The following is a 20,276-nucleotide window of genomic DNA, read 5'->3' as shown; positions in this document are numbered from 1 at the left end:
TTTTACCACCTAAAACTATACTTTATTTTCTTATAGTTGTGTTCATCGTGAATCACTTAGGAAGAAACATATCCTCCTAGGAAAGAGAGTGCTACAAAACACCACGCCAGATGTGTGAGACATTACGTGGCTGCCATGCATGGTGCTCCTGTCCTCGGGGAAGGCCTTGCACATACCTGTCCCCTTGCAGTGAGTTTGGGGTCAAAGGAGAACTAATCCCAACAAATTTTAAAGATCACTAGTTTATTTTTTCTGGGATAAAACACTGAACCTTCTCAACTTTGCTACACCCTATATAACAAAAGCCTAATATGCTAAGTGTCTGATCGGCTATTCAACCAATCAAAGCATAATATGCTAATGATATGCTATGACATGCACTGACCACCAGGGGGAAGATGCTCCAACTGGTAGGTTAGCTTGCTGCTGGGGCCTGGCCAATTGGGACTGAGCGAGACTGGCCAGATACGCTCTGGAGCCCTCCTACGGTCCCTCCCTGGCTGGCCAGCCTCCCGCATCACTCCCCAGCCCCGATTTTGCACCGGTGGGGTCCCTTGGCCTGGCCTGCACTGTCTCACAATCCAGGACCCCTTGGGGGATGTTGGAGCCGGTTTTGGCCTGATCCCGCAGGCCAGGCCAAGGGACCCCACTGGTGCACGAATTTGTGCACCGGGCCTCTAGTATTTTATATATAACTTGGAAAGAATTACTTCAACATATGCTGACCTGCTTTCTCTTGTACATGCATATTGACACACACTAGATCTCAGGCATAGAAAATTCCACAGAGATTTGTCTTTACACAGATCTTAAACATCACCCTCCGCGTGTCAGTCTGCAGGCTCCCCAAGCCTGGGAGCAGCCGCAGCCAGCTGCTCCAGGGTGATAAGGGGCACATCGTCTCTGTAACGCAATGCTGGAAAACTCCAAGCTTTTGTAGAAGCAGAAAGAATTGTTTCAAAACAGAACTGCCACTGTCACACTTTGGTTGAGCAGACATTCCCAGAAGATCTAGGAGTGACATGTGATGAGTATAAAGGGAATAGAAAAGAGTTTCATTCAATGGCAGAAATTCCCAGGGAATGCATTTTAGAAACTTTTCTTCTAAAACAAACAGACTTAGCCCTTGAGTTCTTTCTTTCCTCTGTCTACTCAATTGCTCATCACAATGAATTGGTCCAGGATCACATACAAGTTTCTTCAAAAACTATTTCTGGAAGAGACAAATCTTGCAAATGGAACAAGCTCATGGAAACAGTAGTGCTGGGTGAATTTATCTTCAGAGCAGTAATAAAACAGATTATTTTTCAAAGGCCGTGCTTTTCCTAAGTGCTCATTACGTTTAAAGCCCCCTCCCCCCACCCCGGGGAAGCCTCAGCACCTGAGCAGTTACAAGCCCTGCCATGAGAAAGCAGAACAGGACTCAGTGGCACACAATTTCAGTTTGGAATCAAAACTGCCCCTTGTTCATGGAAATCCTCCCAGAGGCGGCGGCAGAGGCTCGGTGAAAGGGAAACATCACACATACTAGTACATGGCAATCAGTTTTGACACGGGGCTCATCAATAGCCCAGACTTTCCCAGGCACATCATTATCTATCTGATCTGCCAAATCTGATACTTAACAACATTGTCTTCAGAACAGTTGACATCCCCTGGAAAGTCTGTCTTGTAAATCACAAAGAAAGATGACAGGTCTCACAGATTTCATCAGTGATCAAAAAGAGGGGAGGCATACAGGAACAGGCACTAGTATACTTCCTGGCACAATGAACTCAGTAAGTTAAACATATTTTGGGGGCAGGGGGGAGAATCACTGCCTCAATTTTTATTGAAACCAGGTAAGAAACCACTGACTTCACCTATTAAACTCGGCTCTCAACTAAATGGACTTTTAGAAATGTAAAGAAATATGAACAGGCAGATGGCATGATTCTGTGGTATAAAGAAGTGGTGGGGAAGACTGAGTCAGGGAAGCAGACTCATCAAGCTGTGGCTCCTCTCCCCTATCCTAAATCCATAGAATGAGTAGGAAAATGCAATTTTTTTTAAGAAAAGAAATCCACAACTATTCTGCCAAATGAGGAGAAGAATCCTCTGTAGATTAGACACAAGAACTCCCTGAAAGCAAGAAAACATTGAGAGCAGATAGATGGAGAGAAACTGCAGCCCAAACACTCAGGAGAAGACTTGCTAAAAATGAAACCAGGGACATTCGAAGCTCAAGATGGTTGGTGCCAGGAGCCAGAAATGTCAAGGACAAATGATCTGGCAAGTTTGAGCAGGCTCCTGCGGAAGCAGCTCTCTGGCCAACCCTCTGCACTTCTACTGACCCACCTTGGACTAGGCAGACAGCACCGTATCTGCCCGCCAATGCTAGAGTAAGTGTGAGCACTAATGTCAGAGAGGCAGGGCAGTGTGCCCAAAGCAAACCAGGGCCCTCACACACAGAGACAAGGCCAGTCAGGTTCATCCTGCCCTTGCCCGCAATGGTTCTTTAGAAAAGAGTTTAGAACTGTAGAATGAATATCCTCAGAAAATACAAGAATGACAACACACTTACACACACACAAAAGAGATCTTGAAAATTAAAATTGTGATCACTGAAGTTAAATTCAACTGATGGTCTGAGCACTGAATGGATACAGTTGCAGAGCAACTCATGGAGCCAGAAGATCCACTTAAGCAATTCTTCCAGAATGTCGCACAACAGAAAAAAAGTAAGGGATACACGGAAAACAGGAACAAAAGGTCAAAGATCTCTTAAAGAAATGTTAGTCCTAGCCAGTTTGGCTCAGTGGATAGAGCGTCGGCCTGCAGACCAAAAGGTCCCAGGTTTGATTCTGGTGAAGGGCACATACCTCAGTTGCAGGCTCCTCTTTGCCCAGGCCCTGGTCAGGGCTCATGCAGGAGGCAACCAATCAATGTGTTTCTCTCACATGGATGTTTCTCTCTGTCTTTCCCTCTCTTCCACTCTCCCTAAAAAAAAAAAAAAAAAAAAAAAAAAATCAATGGAAAAATATCCTCGGGTGAGGATTAACAAAAAACAAAAACAAAAAAAGAAATTTAGAAACAAAAAATAGAGAAAGTAAACAAAGGAATAAAAATATTGCCCAGAATTAAAGAGATGATGTCTGACTGAACAGGATTAATAGAAAAAGACCCACTCCTAAACATTCCGTGGTGAAATTTCGGAACACCAAGCACAGTGCAAAAAGACTAAAAATAAATAAATAAAAGGAGGTAAAAAAGACTCCTATTAAAACCTCAATGCAGGCAACCTCCTTAGATTGGGCTTTACTTTATGGCACTTCACAGATACTGCATTTTCATCCATACTGAGGCAGGACCTTCCACCAACAAAAAGATTATGACTTGCTGAAGGTTCAGATGATGGGTAGCATTTTTTAAGCAATAAGTATCTTTTAATTAAGGCATTTACATTGACTTTTCAGACAAAATGCTATTGCACACTTAGTAGACTAAAGATAGTGTAAACATAACTTACATGCACTGAGAAACAAAAAATATTCATGTAACGCGCTTTGTGATACTGGCTTTATTGTGGTGGTCAGGAACCGATCCCGCACTACCTCCAAAGTCTGCCTGTACAATCAGAGTATCTGGGTATTTCACTTACAGGTCATGAGACTACAGATGAGCCCTTCCTTTCCACCTGACCTGAGTCATTCCAAGGACACTGACACTAGTATTAACAGTCACCCAGGCCCTGGCTCTCTACTCCACTGCTGTTCATCTCCACCCACTTCAGTGAATTATGTAAACATGGTTGTTAAGATCACACCCTGGACCTCAAGATCTGGAAATGTTGCACTGAATTCCTCTCTATGAGCTCCAAACTTATCAACCCTCCCATTAAAGAGGGTTTTAACCTCCTTAAGACTTGCCCTCCATTTACCTCACCCTATTCTTTTGTGCCATCAGGTCAGCTCTGCTGATTCAACTTCCTTCTCCGATTTGCCTGGATCCCATCATAAATCTCTTGATCTTTCATTGAATCCAACATTAATTTTTCACATAGCCATGTCCCATGTCTACCAGTGAATCCCCAACTAGAATCAATTTACTTCATCATAATTGGCTTAAATTCCTGGGCTACTGAGCCCACTTAGATGGGCACAACCATGTTAATTGGCTCCAAATTGATCTGATCTCTAATTTCACCTGGGTCCTCGATGGCCTCAAAACTGTCTAACAATTCTTCATCTCTAGTCATTTCCTGTGTCCATTTTTCACAGATGTTTTCCAAATCTCCACCATTCCTTCAAGATCTCTAGCTGCCCCCAGTTCCTGTCACTTGCAATAAATGTCTTACTATATGATCAGGCTTTTCTGAAATATATTTTGTAAGTTATGTGTATACAATAAAAATATATTAAATTCTTAAGATAAAATAGGTTAGAAAAAGCATTTTTCAACATAAGATCTCACCTCCGTTCTCTAAGGTAATTATTCCTTCTGACTGCACTTCATACTACCAGTTGGGCTTTGCTTGAAACACCTTCCTGCCATGGCTTTATCCATACCACTCTTCTGTTTTCCCTCCTACTTCTGACCACACCCCCTTTATTTCCTCCACTGGTTCCACTGCCAACATGCCAGTATGCCTCAGACCTCCTCTTCTCACTGTAACATGCTCCCTGGGTGACCTCATCCACTCCACTCCCACAGCTTCATTTATTACTGCCACATGCTGATGACTCCCTCATTTATATCCAATAACCCTGACTCAAATATACCACTCTTTATGACTCATCTTTCCCAGATGTCCCCTCCATATCTCAACTTCAATACACATTCAACTCATTATCTTTACCCATTCACCTACTTGTCTGCATACTTCTTTTGGCTTTCTTTCTTGGGAAAGAAAGAAAAATTAGGTTACCTTTAATACTTCTTCTTCCTTAACCTTTACACTCCAGTCACTAAGTTCAGATGATTTAACCCAAAATTTAACTCAATGCGTCCATCACTCTTCATTTCCAAAGTCACCACTCATCTCCTCTCTCTCACCCTCCACCTTATCTTATATGCATTACACCAGTCATCAGCAACCTGGGCTGCACATTAGAATCACCTGGGGAACTATAGAAAATCCTAATGCTTAGGACACACTCCAGACCAATTATATCAGTCTCTGGGGATTGGAGCCAGGCATCAGCATATTTTTATAGGTTCCATATTATTCCAATATGTAACCACATTTAAGAATCTTCCAAAACTGAAGACATGAGCCCACAGATTGAAAGTGCATACTAAACACTAAGCAAGAAAAATAAAAACAAATCTACAACTTAACAAGTCAACATGAATAACCTTGAAGATAAAAAGAAAGTCATGTAACAGTTCCTAGAGAGAAATACAGATTATCTACAAAAGAAATTACACCAGTAGCAGACTTGTCATATTAGATGACGAGACAATGAGTTAAAAATCTTCAAAGAGCCCTGGCTGGTTTGACTCAGTGAATAGAGCATTGGCCTGTGGACTGAAGGGTCCTGGGTTCAATTCCGGTCCAGGGCACATGCCTGGGTTGTGGGTTCGATCCCCAGTTGGGGGCGTGCAGGAGGCAGTCGATCAATGATTCTCTCTCATCATTGATGTTTCTCTCTCTCCCTCTCCCTTCTCTGAAATCAATATATATATATATATTTATATATATATATATATATATATATATATATATATATATATGTATTTTTTTTTTAAATCTTCAAAGAGATGGGAGTAGGGAGGAAACTGTGAGCCTAGAATTCTATGGCCTGCTAAATTGTTCTTCAAGAATGAAATAGACTTTTTCAGACACACAAAGGTAAGACTCTACTGTTCAAAGACCATTACTGAAAGAATTATCTTACAAAGATTATACTCCATTATGCAGATAAGTGAGCCAAGAAAACCAGAGAGGTATTTAATGATGCTGACTAAGTCTGGATTCTACCTAGAAAATACAAGATGTGTGAAATGTATGCATCACTCAAAGATGTCAATGACCTTAAAGATGATAATGTAGTTCAGTGCAAACAAATGTTATAATGAAAGTATTAGCAGGGTTATGGCTAATTTTAATTGTTTTCTTGTGTAGTCCCAGTTCAGCTCCTCAATTTCTATAACTTTAGATAATAAAAGCAAGAAAGCAATGCAGCAGAGATCATCATTTCACCCAGGCGCCTGTATCGATCTCAGCTCCAATTGGAGACCCGGGCAAAAACAGGGTGGAGAAGACTCAAAACAGGATGAAGATTGCTTCTGGAGTAGTTGTGTGTGTAGAAAGTTATGTAGGACCTAGGACAACAATCCACCCAAAAGTACGGATCATAGCAGAGGCAAGACCAACAGTGATTAGTGTAGTATATGGCAGGATGTAAAGACATAACAATATGCCTTTTCTTATTAAGGGCAGGCTTGTGTGTAACTAAAATGTGTGGCCAACATTTTATACAACAAAAGAAAAGTAAATCTGTAAATTATCAGAAAAGAAAAATAAACATTTTATATAAATTATAGAGGGCAGTTACAATGAAAATCCATTACTTCTCTAACTCAGGTTTACAAAATAAAGTCAACCTGTGTTATGTTGTGACCTGCTAAGAGGACATAAACACTTGGCCCTTTCAAAAGATAGTGGTCAAAGACAAAATGTTGATGTCATGGCTTGTTCTTTGTTCTTAACTGGAGTTGAGTCTCCTTTTATAGTCTTCTGTAAGTGGTGGTAGTTTGGCAAGATTTTCATCAGGAAATCCAGCCGCAGTGCCTGGGGCTGTGGTTGCTCAGTCTGCACCTGACAAAGGCAGTCTACACCATAGATCACTGTATTCTCATGGATGACGTCACATGTATTTAGCTTGCAACAAGCCCCAATAATGCAACAACTTGTCAATATTATGTTTTTACCTACACATGCTTTTGATTCAATAACATTATTAGCTCCCATTTTCAAGGCTTGGGAATAACAGCCAACTTCTTAGGTCTGGGTTCTGGATCTTCAGTGTTAGGAGTGATACTATCAGGGTTGACTTTATTTTGTAAACCTGAGTTAGAAAAGTGATGGTTTTTCATTGTAACTGCCCTCTATAATTTATATAAAATGTTTATTTTCCTTTTCTGATAGTTTATAGATTTACTTTTCTTTTGTTATATAAAATGTTGACCACAAAACTTAGTTATACAAAAGCCTGCCCTTAATAAGAAAAGGCATACTGTTATGTATTTACATTCTGCCATATACTACACTAAGTAAAAATGTTGATGACAGAAAAAAACAAAAAGAAAGCACTGCAAATATAACAATGTTAAAAGATGTTTACCACTTACTTTTATTGCAAAAAAAGATGTAATATATCTAAATACTTATCAAAATTTCAAATCAATTTTACTTTTGTCATATCTTTTCATATTTTCTAGATGATTTGAAAATAATTTAAGAACCCCAAAATGACATCATTCAATTACTATAAAACTAAACTTAATTTCCTTTCATCATATCTTAGTAAAATCAACCATACATCTTAATTTTATTAAATTAATCCTCAGTACTATATTCTATGACTTAACACAAGAAAGAAAAAAAGACTCTTAACCAAGAATATAATTATGTATTTAATACACCTTGCTTTTAGCAGCAATATTCAAAGTAAACACATAATAGACCTTATAACTTATTAAAGATTTATAGTGCTTACAAAGTTGATTCTAAAAATATACTTTTGTTCTAAATGAATAACATTATCTGGAAGATATAATAATAAATTATAGTAGTATGTTAACCACCACTATAGTTAAGATTGTTTACATTTATGCAATATGAAATCCTCTTAGGATTTTAACACTTTCAGCCTTAAAATGTAAAAAGCATATTAAAGTTTGGCATACAAGATCTCAGTCTGACAGCAATGATTTTATATCCAAAATTTTTTTTTAATTTCTAGTTAACATGTCAAAAGAGCATGGGCACATGCAAATCCATGTATGTACACACATACATTCTCTCTCACTCAGTTCAGCACATATGCACACACACAAACACAGAGTAAGCAGAAGATTTCATTCACCCTTGTGTATCAGAAAACTGCCATCAATTTCAAAACTAAAAATTGAGGGAAAAGTTAACTAAAAATATATTCAAACCATATTTAAATGACTCTAGTTGTGTTAAAAAATATGCACAAAATTGTTATCAAGATTTCTAACATGCATAATATGCCATCTCAATAAATTCTTAAACAGGTTTGAACTATTCACTAATGGGCATATGAATAGATAGGAAATTATGTGCCCATCCCAGATACCATTCCTCTGACAATGACCCAGCACAAAGAAAGTAGTTTATTTTATACAGCCCAATAGATTATGGAACCCAAGAACGAACCCAATAGAATTAGAAACTTCATTTAGATCTGTTTGGGATTTCTTAGGTGTTCCATGTGCAAAAGCAGCAGGATTCTATATTGCGAATGACAGTTAATATTACTCAACACTTTGTGGCATTGCAGAAGGTCTTTTTGTATTTCTGTAACATTCATTTATTCTAGGTAAATTCCCCAATGGCCTTTACTTTTAATTACATATACTCTTAGGTTTGGAGGAAAAACAATTTAATGCTGATAGCCTTTTCAGCTCATCACTTTTACCTCCAGTAAAATCTGCCAAAACAGAAAATTACTGTTTGCACTCTCTCCAGTAACGCAGGCTTGAAAAATGTTCTATGGACGTTCATCTTCATTATATATTAAAACGTCCCAAGTTCTCTGAAACAACATTAAAATATAGGGTTGGGCAAAAGTAGGTTTATAGTTGTGGGTATGCGAAACAGTTTATTCTTGTATTATTATTTATTAATTATTGTATCATTTTCCATATGAACAACTGTAAACCTACTTTTGCCCCACTGTGTAGAAAGTAACTACACATTAGGGCACCCATAAGTCAAACTGCTGTAATTAGAAAAATAAACAGGAACAACATTAAGCGAAAGAGAATATACCAGTTTTCCATTTGTTTTTTGGCTTTCTTCTTATTTTATTACACTAAGTTTATAATTGTTCAAAGCATTCTTATACTCTGCATGACAGTAAGAGACTTTTGGCACATCAACATTGTGATACAATATATGGTATGTTTAAAAAATTAATTTAAAAAATTCATCTATTAATCAACATTTTTAATGTAGTGCATATATATCTTACAGTTATTAAGTCAAATACACAAGGTTTATAGCTGATTTACAGAGGAAGCAATCACAGATTGCAGGAATATATGTGTATGTGTATATATATACATATACATACATATATATATATATATATATATATATATATATATAAACACAATCACAGTAAAAACTGCATCCTGGCAATTTTACAGTCTGTAGTTTCATTGGTATATCTATCATTTACATGCCCTTTTCTTGTTTTTCTATACAAAAAATATATTTTTGCCTTCTTCATTCCTGATGAGATTTTTCTGCGATCACTTTACATTCATACTGCAAAATTAAAAAGGTTAAAAGATTAACATGTAAAGGTTTATTTTAAAAAGCAATTTAAATTTAATAAATCTAAAAATTAATTCTTTATTAATCTATGCACATTTTATTCCTCAAAGAATCTCAGAGTTAGACAACTATTAGGATTAAATGACAAATGTGATGGGGGGGAAACTTCACATTCTAGAAGTGGAGGCACAGGCAAAAGCAGAGGGAAGATGAGGTTTTCGTATTACAAGCAAATAATGACAGTATATGATTCAGATGAGTCCTAGAATATGAAAGAAAGCAAAATAGGTTTCTTTGAGTGGTCAGTAAGGTAACTCAGCACAGGAAAGGTCACGAACTTAAGGATAGGACTGACACTTTTGACTGTGAATTAAGGTAATTTTTTTTTCAAATCACTTTACAATTTAAAGAAAAAAAGAACTAATACATTAGCAAAAACTTCTAGTCAAAACAATACTAGTATTTTAAAAGTACAACTATAAAAATGTACACCCACAATTCAAAATAAAGGAAACCAATGCACTTAGAATAATTGGGTAGATAATCAAAAAGACAGCTTCACAAACCACTCGATTCTCCTACTGATTAAAGTAGCAACCATTTGGTGAAACTGGTATGGCCTATGAATGTTACTTCCGGACCCTTGTCATATATGACTGGGGTTATCAACAATGTCCCTTCCTTCTCAACTAAAATGATCAAACATCTTGATTTGCTGAAGCTAATTCTAATTTATGTCATTGTAGCAACGTCATTATTAATAAAACCTCCTTTCACTCTTAAAATTGTTCCTTTTTGAAGAATAGAAACCTACAAATTAATTTACAAAAAGGGTGGAAGATATATCAGATCACCATAACACATTTTAGCTTTCCTACCCATGTTTGCATCAACTTTTAATATACTTACGATTAAATTCTTCCAAATGATTTATTTCAATGGAATCGCAGAGAGAAATCAAAGAATGCTGTCTTCACAAATCGCTTTCCCTTAAAGAAGGACTATCATTTGGAGAAAACTTGTCTCACTCAATAACACAAAAGTGATTAAATAAGCATCAGCTTACCATTGCCAGTTGTCGACCAATATTTCCCATTGTTATGCCTCCAGCAAAAAATATACATGGTAACCAAGAGCGAACATAGAGAAAATCTGGAGAAGTATATCTAGAATAATAGAAATGTTTTTAATGGTACAATACTTATTTAAATAATTACAATAGAAATAAATTGCTCTTCAGATTAACGTGGCTAACCCAATTTTAAAATCTCAGTCTTAATTCAGTTGTCATTTATCTATTTTAGCACACTAGCACCAAAAAGAACACTTACTGATAAACACCATTATAGACGAGCAGTTGAGTGACCAAGGTTGCCAAGAAAGCAATTCCTACTCCAAGGCCAAAACCAGTTCGAGATCTATCAAAAGTCCACCACAGTCCAATGGAGAGAGCAGCCAGTGTGAGAGACAACTGTATGTTGTTATCGAAGTCCACTTTCTGAGATTAGTGTTAAAGAGTCATCTTAAAACTTATAACCAAATAATATCATCTGTTCATTTTTCTAAAATCAGACATGCTACTATTAAAAAGGGAATTGCTTATTCTACAGTGCATTCAGTCTTTTAATACAATGTATGAGATTAGATAGGATTAAAATTATCTCTGGTATTTACTAAAGACACACAGAGGGCATGAGATTTCAATAGATACTACCAACGTGTAATTCCTAAAAAAAAAAAAAACCACTTTATATACATTCCCAATTATAAGATCGGACCCATTATATGAGAACTGCTTTCTTTGCTAAAAATGTTAATGGGAAGCCTCAAAACACAAGATTTACTACAGAAACACACTTTTAATAAAAAGAAAACCAATATTACTTCTCAAACAGGTTGAGAGTTAGTTGAGAATCATACAGGAACTCGAAAATAGAAGAGCTGACAGCTATTTAACAGGGTGCACATTCTCTATATGATTTACAGGCAGACACATTTTATAATAATGCAGTTCAGAAACAAGAGTACCAAGGACACAGTATCCCTTTCTATTATGTCAACTGTTCTAGTTTTAATTTGTTGAGGATAAAGCCTTGAAGTGAATATTATCTTGCAACCTGCCAAGCTATTTTGGTGCCTGAGACATTCTGGTGTAGGACAGTTAGCACAAATGATATTTTATTTCCATCACCTACTTAAGCGTCAATTCACAAATGTACAGCCCTTTTCTATTCTAAAATCTCTGAGCAAAACGCAGCTTTACACATTCAATTTTCCCATTTCTTTGCTAGAGGATTACACTAAAGGAATGAATTTCAAGTATTATTAAAAGGACATTATCTATGTCCCAAAGGCCACATCTTGGCTCTATATCCAGCTCTCCAGGGGAGACTACATATCTCACCAAACTGGCCATGCGTCAACTGGAGAGAAGAAAGCAGTTCAAAAGACGGATCTGAGACCATTTCCTACTTCCTTTAACACCCTGCTATTTACCCACTCCACGCACCCCCACCCAACCAGCTGGTATCCTGAGCACAGTGTGCTTACTTCTCAGCTGTTAGAGGCCTCTTCTTCAAGGTCGCTCCCTGTTGAGGCTAGATTTATCAAGAAACCTCCAGGTTACGAGTATGCTTTCTGAAAAAGTTTTGCTTATTCTTTATCAGACTTAATACCTCAAACTCCATGAAGGAAGCTTGTGAGCTCTGATTTCTCTATGCAAAAACATTCTTGTAAAGAGTAGACTTTGACATTAACTGAGTTCTGTCTTGCTAACTAAGTTAACTCCATTAAGAACCAAAGCAAAATAAGGAGGCTTCTATGGTAAACAGGTAAAACATCAACCTTAAAAACAGTACCATGTGATTTTATGAAGTCAAATTAATTTAAGTCTATGCTATAAATATGTAAACAATTTATGTTTGGCTTAAAGGAGGTCCAGCTAAGACTGCCATATTTTAAGTATTTGATTGAGAGAGAAGGAAAAGAAAGACCAAAGCAAAGAATTTTAATTAGATATATAAACATTTTTAAATTCTAGGAAAAGGCTATTTAAATTTCTCAACTTAAAAGTAGTTGAACTGTCTGAGTTGAAAAGGTCTAGTTCACTGTATAGAGAGCATTTACACACTTGTGGAGCTTCTGATAGGAGAATGAACATCCCCAGATTGGAGTCAGGATCTCTGGGGCCTGGTCTCAGCTGTAGGACAGCCTTACAGTATATGGAAGACTTGGCAAAGCACCTAACCTGGCTAGCTTTCATTTGTGTTATCTTAATAAAGAAAATGTGAAACTAGGTGATTTCTAAGTTTTCTTCTAGATACAATATTCCATGAGTCTATCTTTTTAAGCCCTCCTAATCACTAGGTTTGTTTACTATAAAATCCTAAATATCAAAAATTTTCCCCAAACTAAAAATGTTGGGAAATTTTTTAATACAAAAGGAAATGGAAAACCAACATAATAACAGCCACTGAGAGCCTTCCAAGTCCACAGATCTCCAAGGGCCAGAACACTGGGAACAGAAAGGCAGATGCAATGTGTTTTTAGCATAGAGGACCCTGCTCTTTTCTTGGTTCCTCTTCCCAAGCTTCTCCAAAACACCTCAATACTTCCTGCAAACGGCATAGCAATCTAGCTGCCACATGACCCACCCTCTCTCCAACCAACTACCAGCCCTGAGCCCAATGCAGAGTTACAAGAGGAAATGGTGGGCAGCATGAGTCACACTTCCTGCTCTTCCCAATACCACAGACTCCACCACAACCATTCTGTAAGTAACATCTTCTAGAAGAGGGAAGACTCAACTAGCATTTCCCAGATACTCTTCTACAAAGGAAAGTTGTGGTAGGGAGAAGAAAGTAGGGAGGATGAGAGAATGAAAGCCTTATGAGGGCAAAAACTTTTGCTCTGGGGGTAAACATTTTTTTCTGAGTGGTAGAAGAAAAGAAGGAAAATACTAGGTGTACCAGTTAATAATGCGGATTTTGTAATCAAAGAAAACATGATAATTTCAAGAGAAACATCAAAAGTGCTTTATTCAAAGTAATGTCCATCACTAGCTATACATTTTTCCAATCTTTCAGGTAATTTGTGGATACCATCCCAATAGAACTTTTCTTGTTTTGAGGCAAACCATTCAGAGACCCAGTTTTCTACTTCTTTGTACATTTTGAAGTGCTGCTCAGAAAGTGCATGTGCCATTGATCAGAACAAGTGGTAATCTGAAGGAGTAAGGTCTGGTGAATACAGCAGGTGGGTTAATACTTCCCAGACAAGATCTTTTAACGTGTCTTTAACTGGTTTTGAAGTGTGTGATGGTGCGTTATCATGAAGCAAAATTACTTTGCCATGTCTTCTGGCACATTCTGGTCGTTTCACAATCAAAGCATGGTTCAAATTGATTATTTGTTGTCAGTAGTGATCAGTATTAATGGTTTCACCTGGTTTTAGAAGCTCATAATACACCACACCTTCCTGATCCCACCAAACGCAGAGCATTGTCTTCTTTCCAAAGTGATTTGGCCTTGCAGTCAATGTTGATGGTTGATCTGGATCAACCCATGATTTTGTGCATTTGGGATTCTCAAAATAAATCCACTTTTCATTGCCAGTCACAATTCGATGCAAAAAAGACTTTCTTTCGTGCCGTTGAAGCAACATTTTACTGATGACTTTTCGGCTTTTCATTTGTCTTTCGTTCAGTTGATGTGGCACCCATTTTCCTTCCTTTAAAATCTTTCCCATTGCTTGTAAACGATCGGAAATTGTTTGTTGAGCAACATTTAATCTTTCTGCAAGTTGTTTTTGAGTTTGACATGCAGCTTCATCCAATAATGCTTGTAATTGTTGGTCTTCAAACGTTTTCGGTTGACCTGGACATTCTTTGTCTTTCACATGGAAATCATCACTTTTAAAGCATTTAAACCAGCGTTCACAAGTATTTTGAGATGGAACATGTTCACCATAAGCTTCCTGAAGTATACGATAACTTTTTCTTCAAAATAATGAATTAAAACTTCCCGCAAATGCTCTTTTTTTGGCACGAAATTCGACATTTTTAAGCGTAAAAGTATCTATGATGTTAACAACTTCAGCAAATTTGACATATGAAGTTTTGAAGCTTGTCGTGAATATAACAAAATAGCATACATATCAAATCATATATATATATATATATATATATATATATATATATATATAAAATCAACATATGTGTAACTCCATCTATTGAAAAAAATCTGCATTATTAACCGGTACACCTAGTAGAAGCTATTTGTCCTTCTAGCTAGGACACTATAAAAATGATCATTAATCACTAAATGAAATGTCAGAATTCTTAAATGATCAAACTGTAAAAATATGTCCCTGGACTGGCTGGGTGGCTCAGTTGGCTGGAGTGTCATCCCATATACCAAAAGGTTGCAGGTTCAATTCCAATTAGGTCACATATCTAAGCTGTGGGCTTGATCCCTGGTCCAGGCATGCATGGGAGGTAGCCAATCGATATTTCTCTCTCACATTGAGGTTTCTTGCTCTCTCTCTCCCTTCCTCTCTCTTTAGATCAATAAACATATCCTCAGGTGAGGACTAAGAAAAGAACACACACACACACACACACACACACACACCTCTTAGGGGGGAAAAAAGTTCTTTTTGACCATGGTCTAAGCTGTATATTTCTATTATGCCACCTTTAAGAACATTTATGTGGTTTGCTGGTGTTGATCAAAACCAATAAATAACAAACAGTCTTTTTTTTTTAATTATAGGTTCTTGAAATTCAAAACAAAATAAAACAAAAAACCAGCACCTGAAGCCACAAGTCTTTACCGGCAAACCTTAAATGAAAAAAGAGGAAAGGAATCCTTTGAAAATGTACCTGTTTCAATCCTAGATTTACCAAAACTATATGTAAGTAATTTAGTAACCTAACTTAAGAAAAACATGTAAATGTTTTAAACATGCAAATTTTCTAAGTTATATGGAAAGAATGGGATTTAAATGAAAGGCTAAATCCCACACACATAGATGCTACTGTGATGTTTTGACAATACAAAGCACATTCTTTTTATGACTCAGTGGGCATATCACAATTTGACAACAGTGAAGTTGCAAGGGGCCCTTAACCTTTCGTTTGTTGGGAGCTGCTTTGTTATTATGCATTTCATTACGGCAAAAAGGATACAGCACTGGCATGATTTATACCAACAAAGACGGCTACGCACCGCATTACACTGGACCACTCTCTTTTAAATTTATGTGGTTCTCCTAGATGCCTGTCAATGCAGGGGTATAATAACCCAATCACTGCTGCAGAAAAAAAGAGAAAAAATTATGTTATCTCCAATGTGATACTGGCGAAACTTAAGCTAAGAGTCACTACAACCACCATAAGCATTTGAAAGATTCTTTAAAAAAGCTCTTCAAGTTACTTAATGTCAATTGCTGATATTTTAAACTTACCTCCCAAAAGAAAAATAAATGAGAACACCACTGAAGCCTTATAAATGATTGTAATATAATAGACAAAACACTACTTCAGTCTATGATTCACAATTTAGCAGAATGGACTAGATTCATGCTACTTTTCTAATACTAATGTCTCTGAGACTTGAGAAGCATCAAATCATTTGGTAGCTAAGCAATGTTCTCTTTAAGCTATATTACCATGAAACATTCTATTAAATGCCACAAATCTACAGAGAAGGTAGGAACTAACCACGTACAACAAGCTCACCATACACACAATATTCTGATGGCTATGGCTGACCCGTTCCATAGATCACCTTTGCCCCTCTAGCTTCTTGTCTTAGTCTCCTGTGTCTAGCCCTTGATCTGACACTCCCTTCCACCCTGGCCCTCTAATGAGACTCTAGGTTGTCAAAGCAGAGTAACTCACAACAGAAATCTACATATAAGACTCATTCTGCACATAAAAATGGAGGAAACATGGTCTATAAGAATTACATATTTTTGTTAAAACTTTAAATTCACTACTAAAATATATCATTTTAGTATACTTCTTTTGTAAAGACATCCTTGATTGCTGTGTAATTAATAATTAATAAATATATGTAAAATGTCCATAAGTGAGTATCAAAATATTCTCACACAATTTTTAACTTACTTGTCAAACCTCAACTTTTTATTCATTTAGTTGAAGATTTGAAATGCTTAGTCATTAAAAAAAAAAAGACTTTTTAATGAACCCAAACTTTCTTTAACAAGTTATAAGGAAAATGTATTTCCACCGATTAAAGTTAGCGAAGCAAAACTGCTAGCTATTTCCTGTTAATCTTCCTAAAAACAGAATGTTTATGCTCACTAGGAAACAAAGACACAACTGTCACATCAGTTGAAAAGCATGTTTAAAATGTCTCATACTACCTTTGGCTTAGCATGAAACTGTTGTACCAAAATCTGTGTCCCGGAGGGTCAGAAGCTCTCCCTGGCCTGATTTTGGCTACCTGTACCTCACAAAAGATGCATTCAATCTTCAAGGAAAATGGAAATCAATTAGTATCAAAACTCACAGGCCAGCAGAGCAGTGGAGCAGCATGAAGAAGAGGCTGCAATAATGTACGCATTTTCTAACCCACAAAACACTTAAAGGTGCCCTTTTGAGTTAGACCTTTGCTGACTATAGATGGTTCATAGACCATCAACAGATTAGCAACAAACTTCAGTAATGCAGAGGTGCAAAAACTGCTAGTAAATTTAAAAGTTTTATATTATAACAGGTCCTTGAATAATGTCACTTCATTCACTGTCATTTCACTGTAACATTATAGGAGCTTAAACTCTTGTTTACATCAATTAGCCTATGATAGACTGAGTTTTGTTGTCTGTCATTTCAATTAAAGTTGCAAAACCTATGAGGACTCCAAATGAGAATTTACTGTATATTCCTATTTAAAAGGCTAGGCTCTAAAATCCTGTAATATTTTCAAATTGACAGCATTTTCAAATTTCTACAAAATTAAAATGGCAACAAGTATGCCTAAGAGTTGAAATGTATCTAAATGAATATTATCTCTTTTTTTTTTCCTTAAGGGGTCATGAAACTAACAGCTTGGATATCATTCCTCACTCTCATTCTTGCTCTTTCTCCTCCCTTTGCCTATTGCTAAGTAAAACCAACTAAGATCAGGCATTCCAAGTCAATTTTCCTCAGCAGCTGATGCCATAGGTAAAGAATTATCACACAGAGAAGACCAATGTGTGTGCAAAGATATAAATAAGTAAACAGACTATATTTTTATGCATGTGATGTCAGACTCACAAGTGAGAGAGAACTGAGAAGAGAGAGCAAAAACACAAAAGGAATTTAAACCACCATGCTGCCAACCTTGGGATCTGGCAGTAAAAATCAAATCCATTGAGTCTGCATGGTTTTCCATTGCTCACTGAGAGGGAGAATTCAAGGAAGCTTGTCACTTCCCATTACATATTTTCTTTCTTCTCTTGAAATAAAGGCATCTCAGAGTCTGATAGCGATGGCTACAGCACAGTGAAGCTCACTGTGTAAGAGCTCAGCAAAGGTAGGTCTGGTCTTCTTTCCCTCTTTCTCCACTTTCTTATTTCAACAAGAAAGACTATTTTATAAGTATGCCTGTGTAAAATCATAGGCAAACAAGTCCTGGTTAACCAGATGGTTCTCTGATGCAAAACCGTATTTCTTGGGAGAGCGGCATACCTCATTGTATTGGACTTTGCTTTATTGAGCTTTGCAGATTTTTTTTTCCAATTGAAGGTAAGACCCTCCACCAGCAAAAAGATTACAACTCACTGCAAGCAAAGATGATGTTTAGCATTTTTTAGCAATAAAGTATTTTTAATTACGGTATGTATATTGTTATTTTAGATATAATGCTGTTATACACTTAATAGACTAATGTATAACACAGTGGTCGGCAAACTGTGGCTTGCGAGCCACATGCAGCTCGCGAGCCGCGGTTTGCCGCTCTGTTGACTAATGAGTTTGCCGACCACTGGTATAACATAAACATAACTTTTATATGGACTGGGAAACCCAAAAATTGATGGAACTTGCTTTATTGCAATATTTGCTTTATTTTGGTAATTTGGAACCAAACCTGCAAATCTCCAATGTATGTCTATATATTTATTTCCCAGTGACTAGTTATAGCCTATCAAGACTATAAACAAAAAGAGTTTATAAAACACCAATATTATCATTACTTTTACATGGTAATGTGCTTAATGCAGTGATACACTAAAAGGAATAGCTAAATCAAACATTTTTCAAAGAAAAGGGGCTAAAAAAAAAAGAAAACCACTGAATGAGATATGCTTTCATGGAAAATGATTATAGAATAGGCCAGTGGTCGGCAAACTCATTAGTCAACAGAGCCGCAGTTTGCCAACCACTGGGATAGGCAATGTTTTCATGCCACAAATAAGCTCCTACACTGTATCTGATTCTTGGTATTTGCTGAGGATTTAAAAAGAAAAAAAAAAAAAAAGAGGAGAACCAAGATGGCAGTGTACATAAACACCTGTACTCTCCGCCTCCCACAACCACATCAAAATTACAACTAAAATACAGTACAACCATCACTCAGAACTGCCTGAAACATGGCTGAATGGAAGTCCTGCAACTAGAGAAGTGAAGAAAGCACACTGAGACTGGTAGGAGGGGCAGAGGCACAGACTAGGTTGGTCCGACACCCACATGTGGAGTTTTTTAATCGGGAGGGATATCTCTAAGGCCTCCCATGAGAAGCAGTGGGTCCCAGCCGCAAACCAGACCCCCATCCCAGGGTTCCAGAGCTGGGAATAGAAGTCCCCATAACTTCGAGCTATAAAAACCAGCAGGGATTGTGGCTGAGTGACATGGAGGCTGCTGGAGTCACAAGTGTTCCTCTTAAAGGGCCTACACACAAACTTACATGGTCTTGCTTCCTCTGAGCTCCAATGCCAGGTAGCAGCATTGGGGGGAATCCAAGGATATCCAAGGAAGAACTAGACTGCCTGATATAGGGGGAGGAACTCAGGGATGGCTTTCTCCCAGACAGTGGTGCTTACAGGGGTCATCATTCCTGTGCTGGGACCTCCCCGTTGCAGAGCTGACTGGCAGCCATATCTGAGTTTCCATCAGTATGACCCACACGGTTCCCTCTGCCCTGGTGATTCTCTGAGATGCCTCCCCATCCAGTTTACAGCCCCACCCAAGCTCTTTGCATCTGCTTTTCCATATGAATGGCCTACCCTGGCTCAGGCTTCAGATTTTCCTAAAATCTCTCAAACAAGCAGCAACTGGAGTCAACATGTCCCAAACCAATCAATAAAAGGCCCAATACTTGGCTCCAGCACCAGCCTGCCTTGCTTCACAGCCGAGCCTCACCTGGGCACTTCCAGCCCAATATAAGTAGCACCCATCTGTAGAGCTCTCTGTTGCTCCTGATAGGTGGCCCCAGGTATTGGCTGGCTTTGCACCTCCCAGGAGGCCCCTGAGCCAGAGCAACTGGTGAAAAGCTTCAGACCATACCAGATTACAACTCTACACATTCACAAGCAACACACTCAAGGGGCAGACTCAGTGAGCACCAAAGCCCTAATAAAGCAAGTCCTGCTCCACAGGGATGTCTCCTACACAGCAACTTGGCCTGAAGGTCAATTCCTCCCAATAGCCAACAGCAAACAAGGCTAAACTACAACAAGACTGTGCACACAGCCCACACAGGGCACAACTAGAGTGCCCAGCTCAGGTGATTGGGGAGACTGAGCCACTGGGCCC

General features: G+C 37.8%; 1 protein-coding gene across 3 annotated transcripts in view; it reads right to left on the bottom strand.

Annotated features, from left to right (window-relative positions):
* Positions 1-20,276, bottom strand: part of INSIG2 (insulin induced gene 2) — a 72,058-nt gene that overhangs the window by 36,298 nt on the left and 15,484 nt on the right. For 2 of the 3 annotated variants that reach the window (XM_080667260.1, XM_080667261.1), the window contains exons 3-5: positions 15,702-15,826; positions 10,846-11,012; positions 10,581-10,680 (exon numbers count right to left, since the gene is read on the bottom strand). In XM_080667260.1, the coding sequence (XP_080523386.1) occupies positions 10,581-10,680; positions 10,846-11,012; positions 15,702-15,826 (392 nt within the window). Of the gene's footprint in view, positions 1-7,321; positions 9,506-10,580; positions 10,681-10,845; positions 11,013-15,701; positions 15,827-20,276 lie in introns of those variants that run through there. The other variant, XM_080667262.1, reaches the window with a different exon arrangement.

Source organism: Plecotus auritus (genome assembly GCF_963455305.1).
Source record: "Plecotus auritus genome assembly, chromosome: 5".
In the NCBI taxonomy this organism is placed as follows: domain Eukaryota; kingdom Metazoa; phylum Chordata; class Mammalia; order Chiroptera; family Vespertilionidae; genus Plecotus; species Plecotus auritus.
Note: the sequence above shows the minus strand (reverse complement) of the source record. Positions and strands in the feature narration are given on the sequence as shown.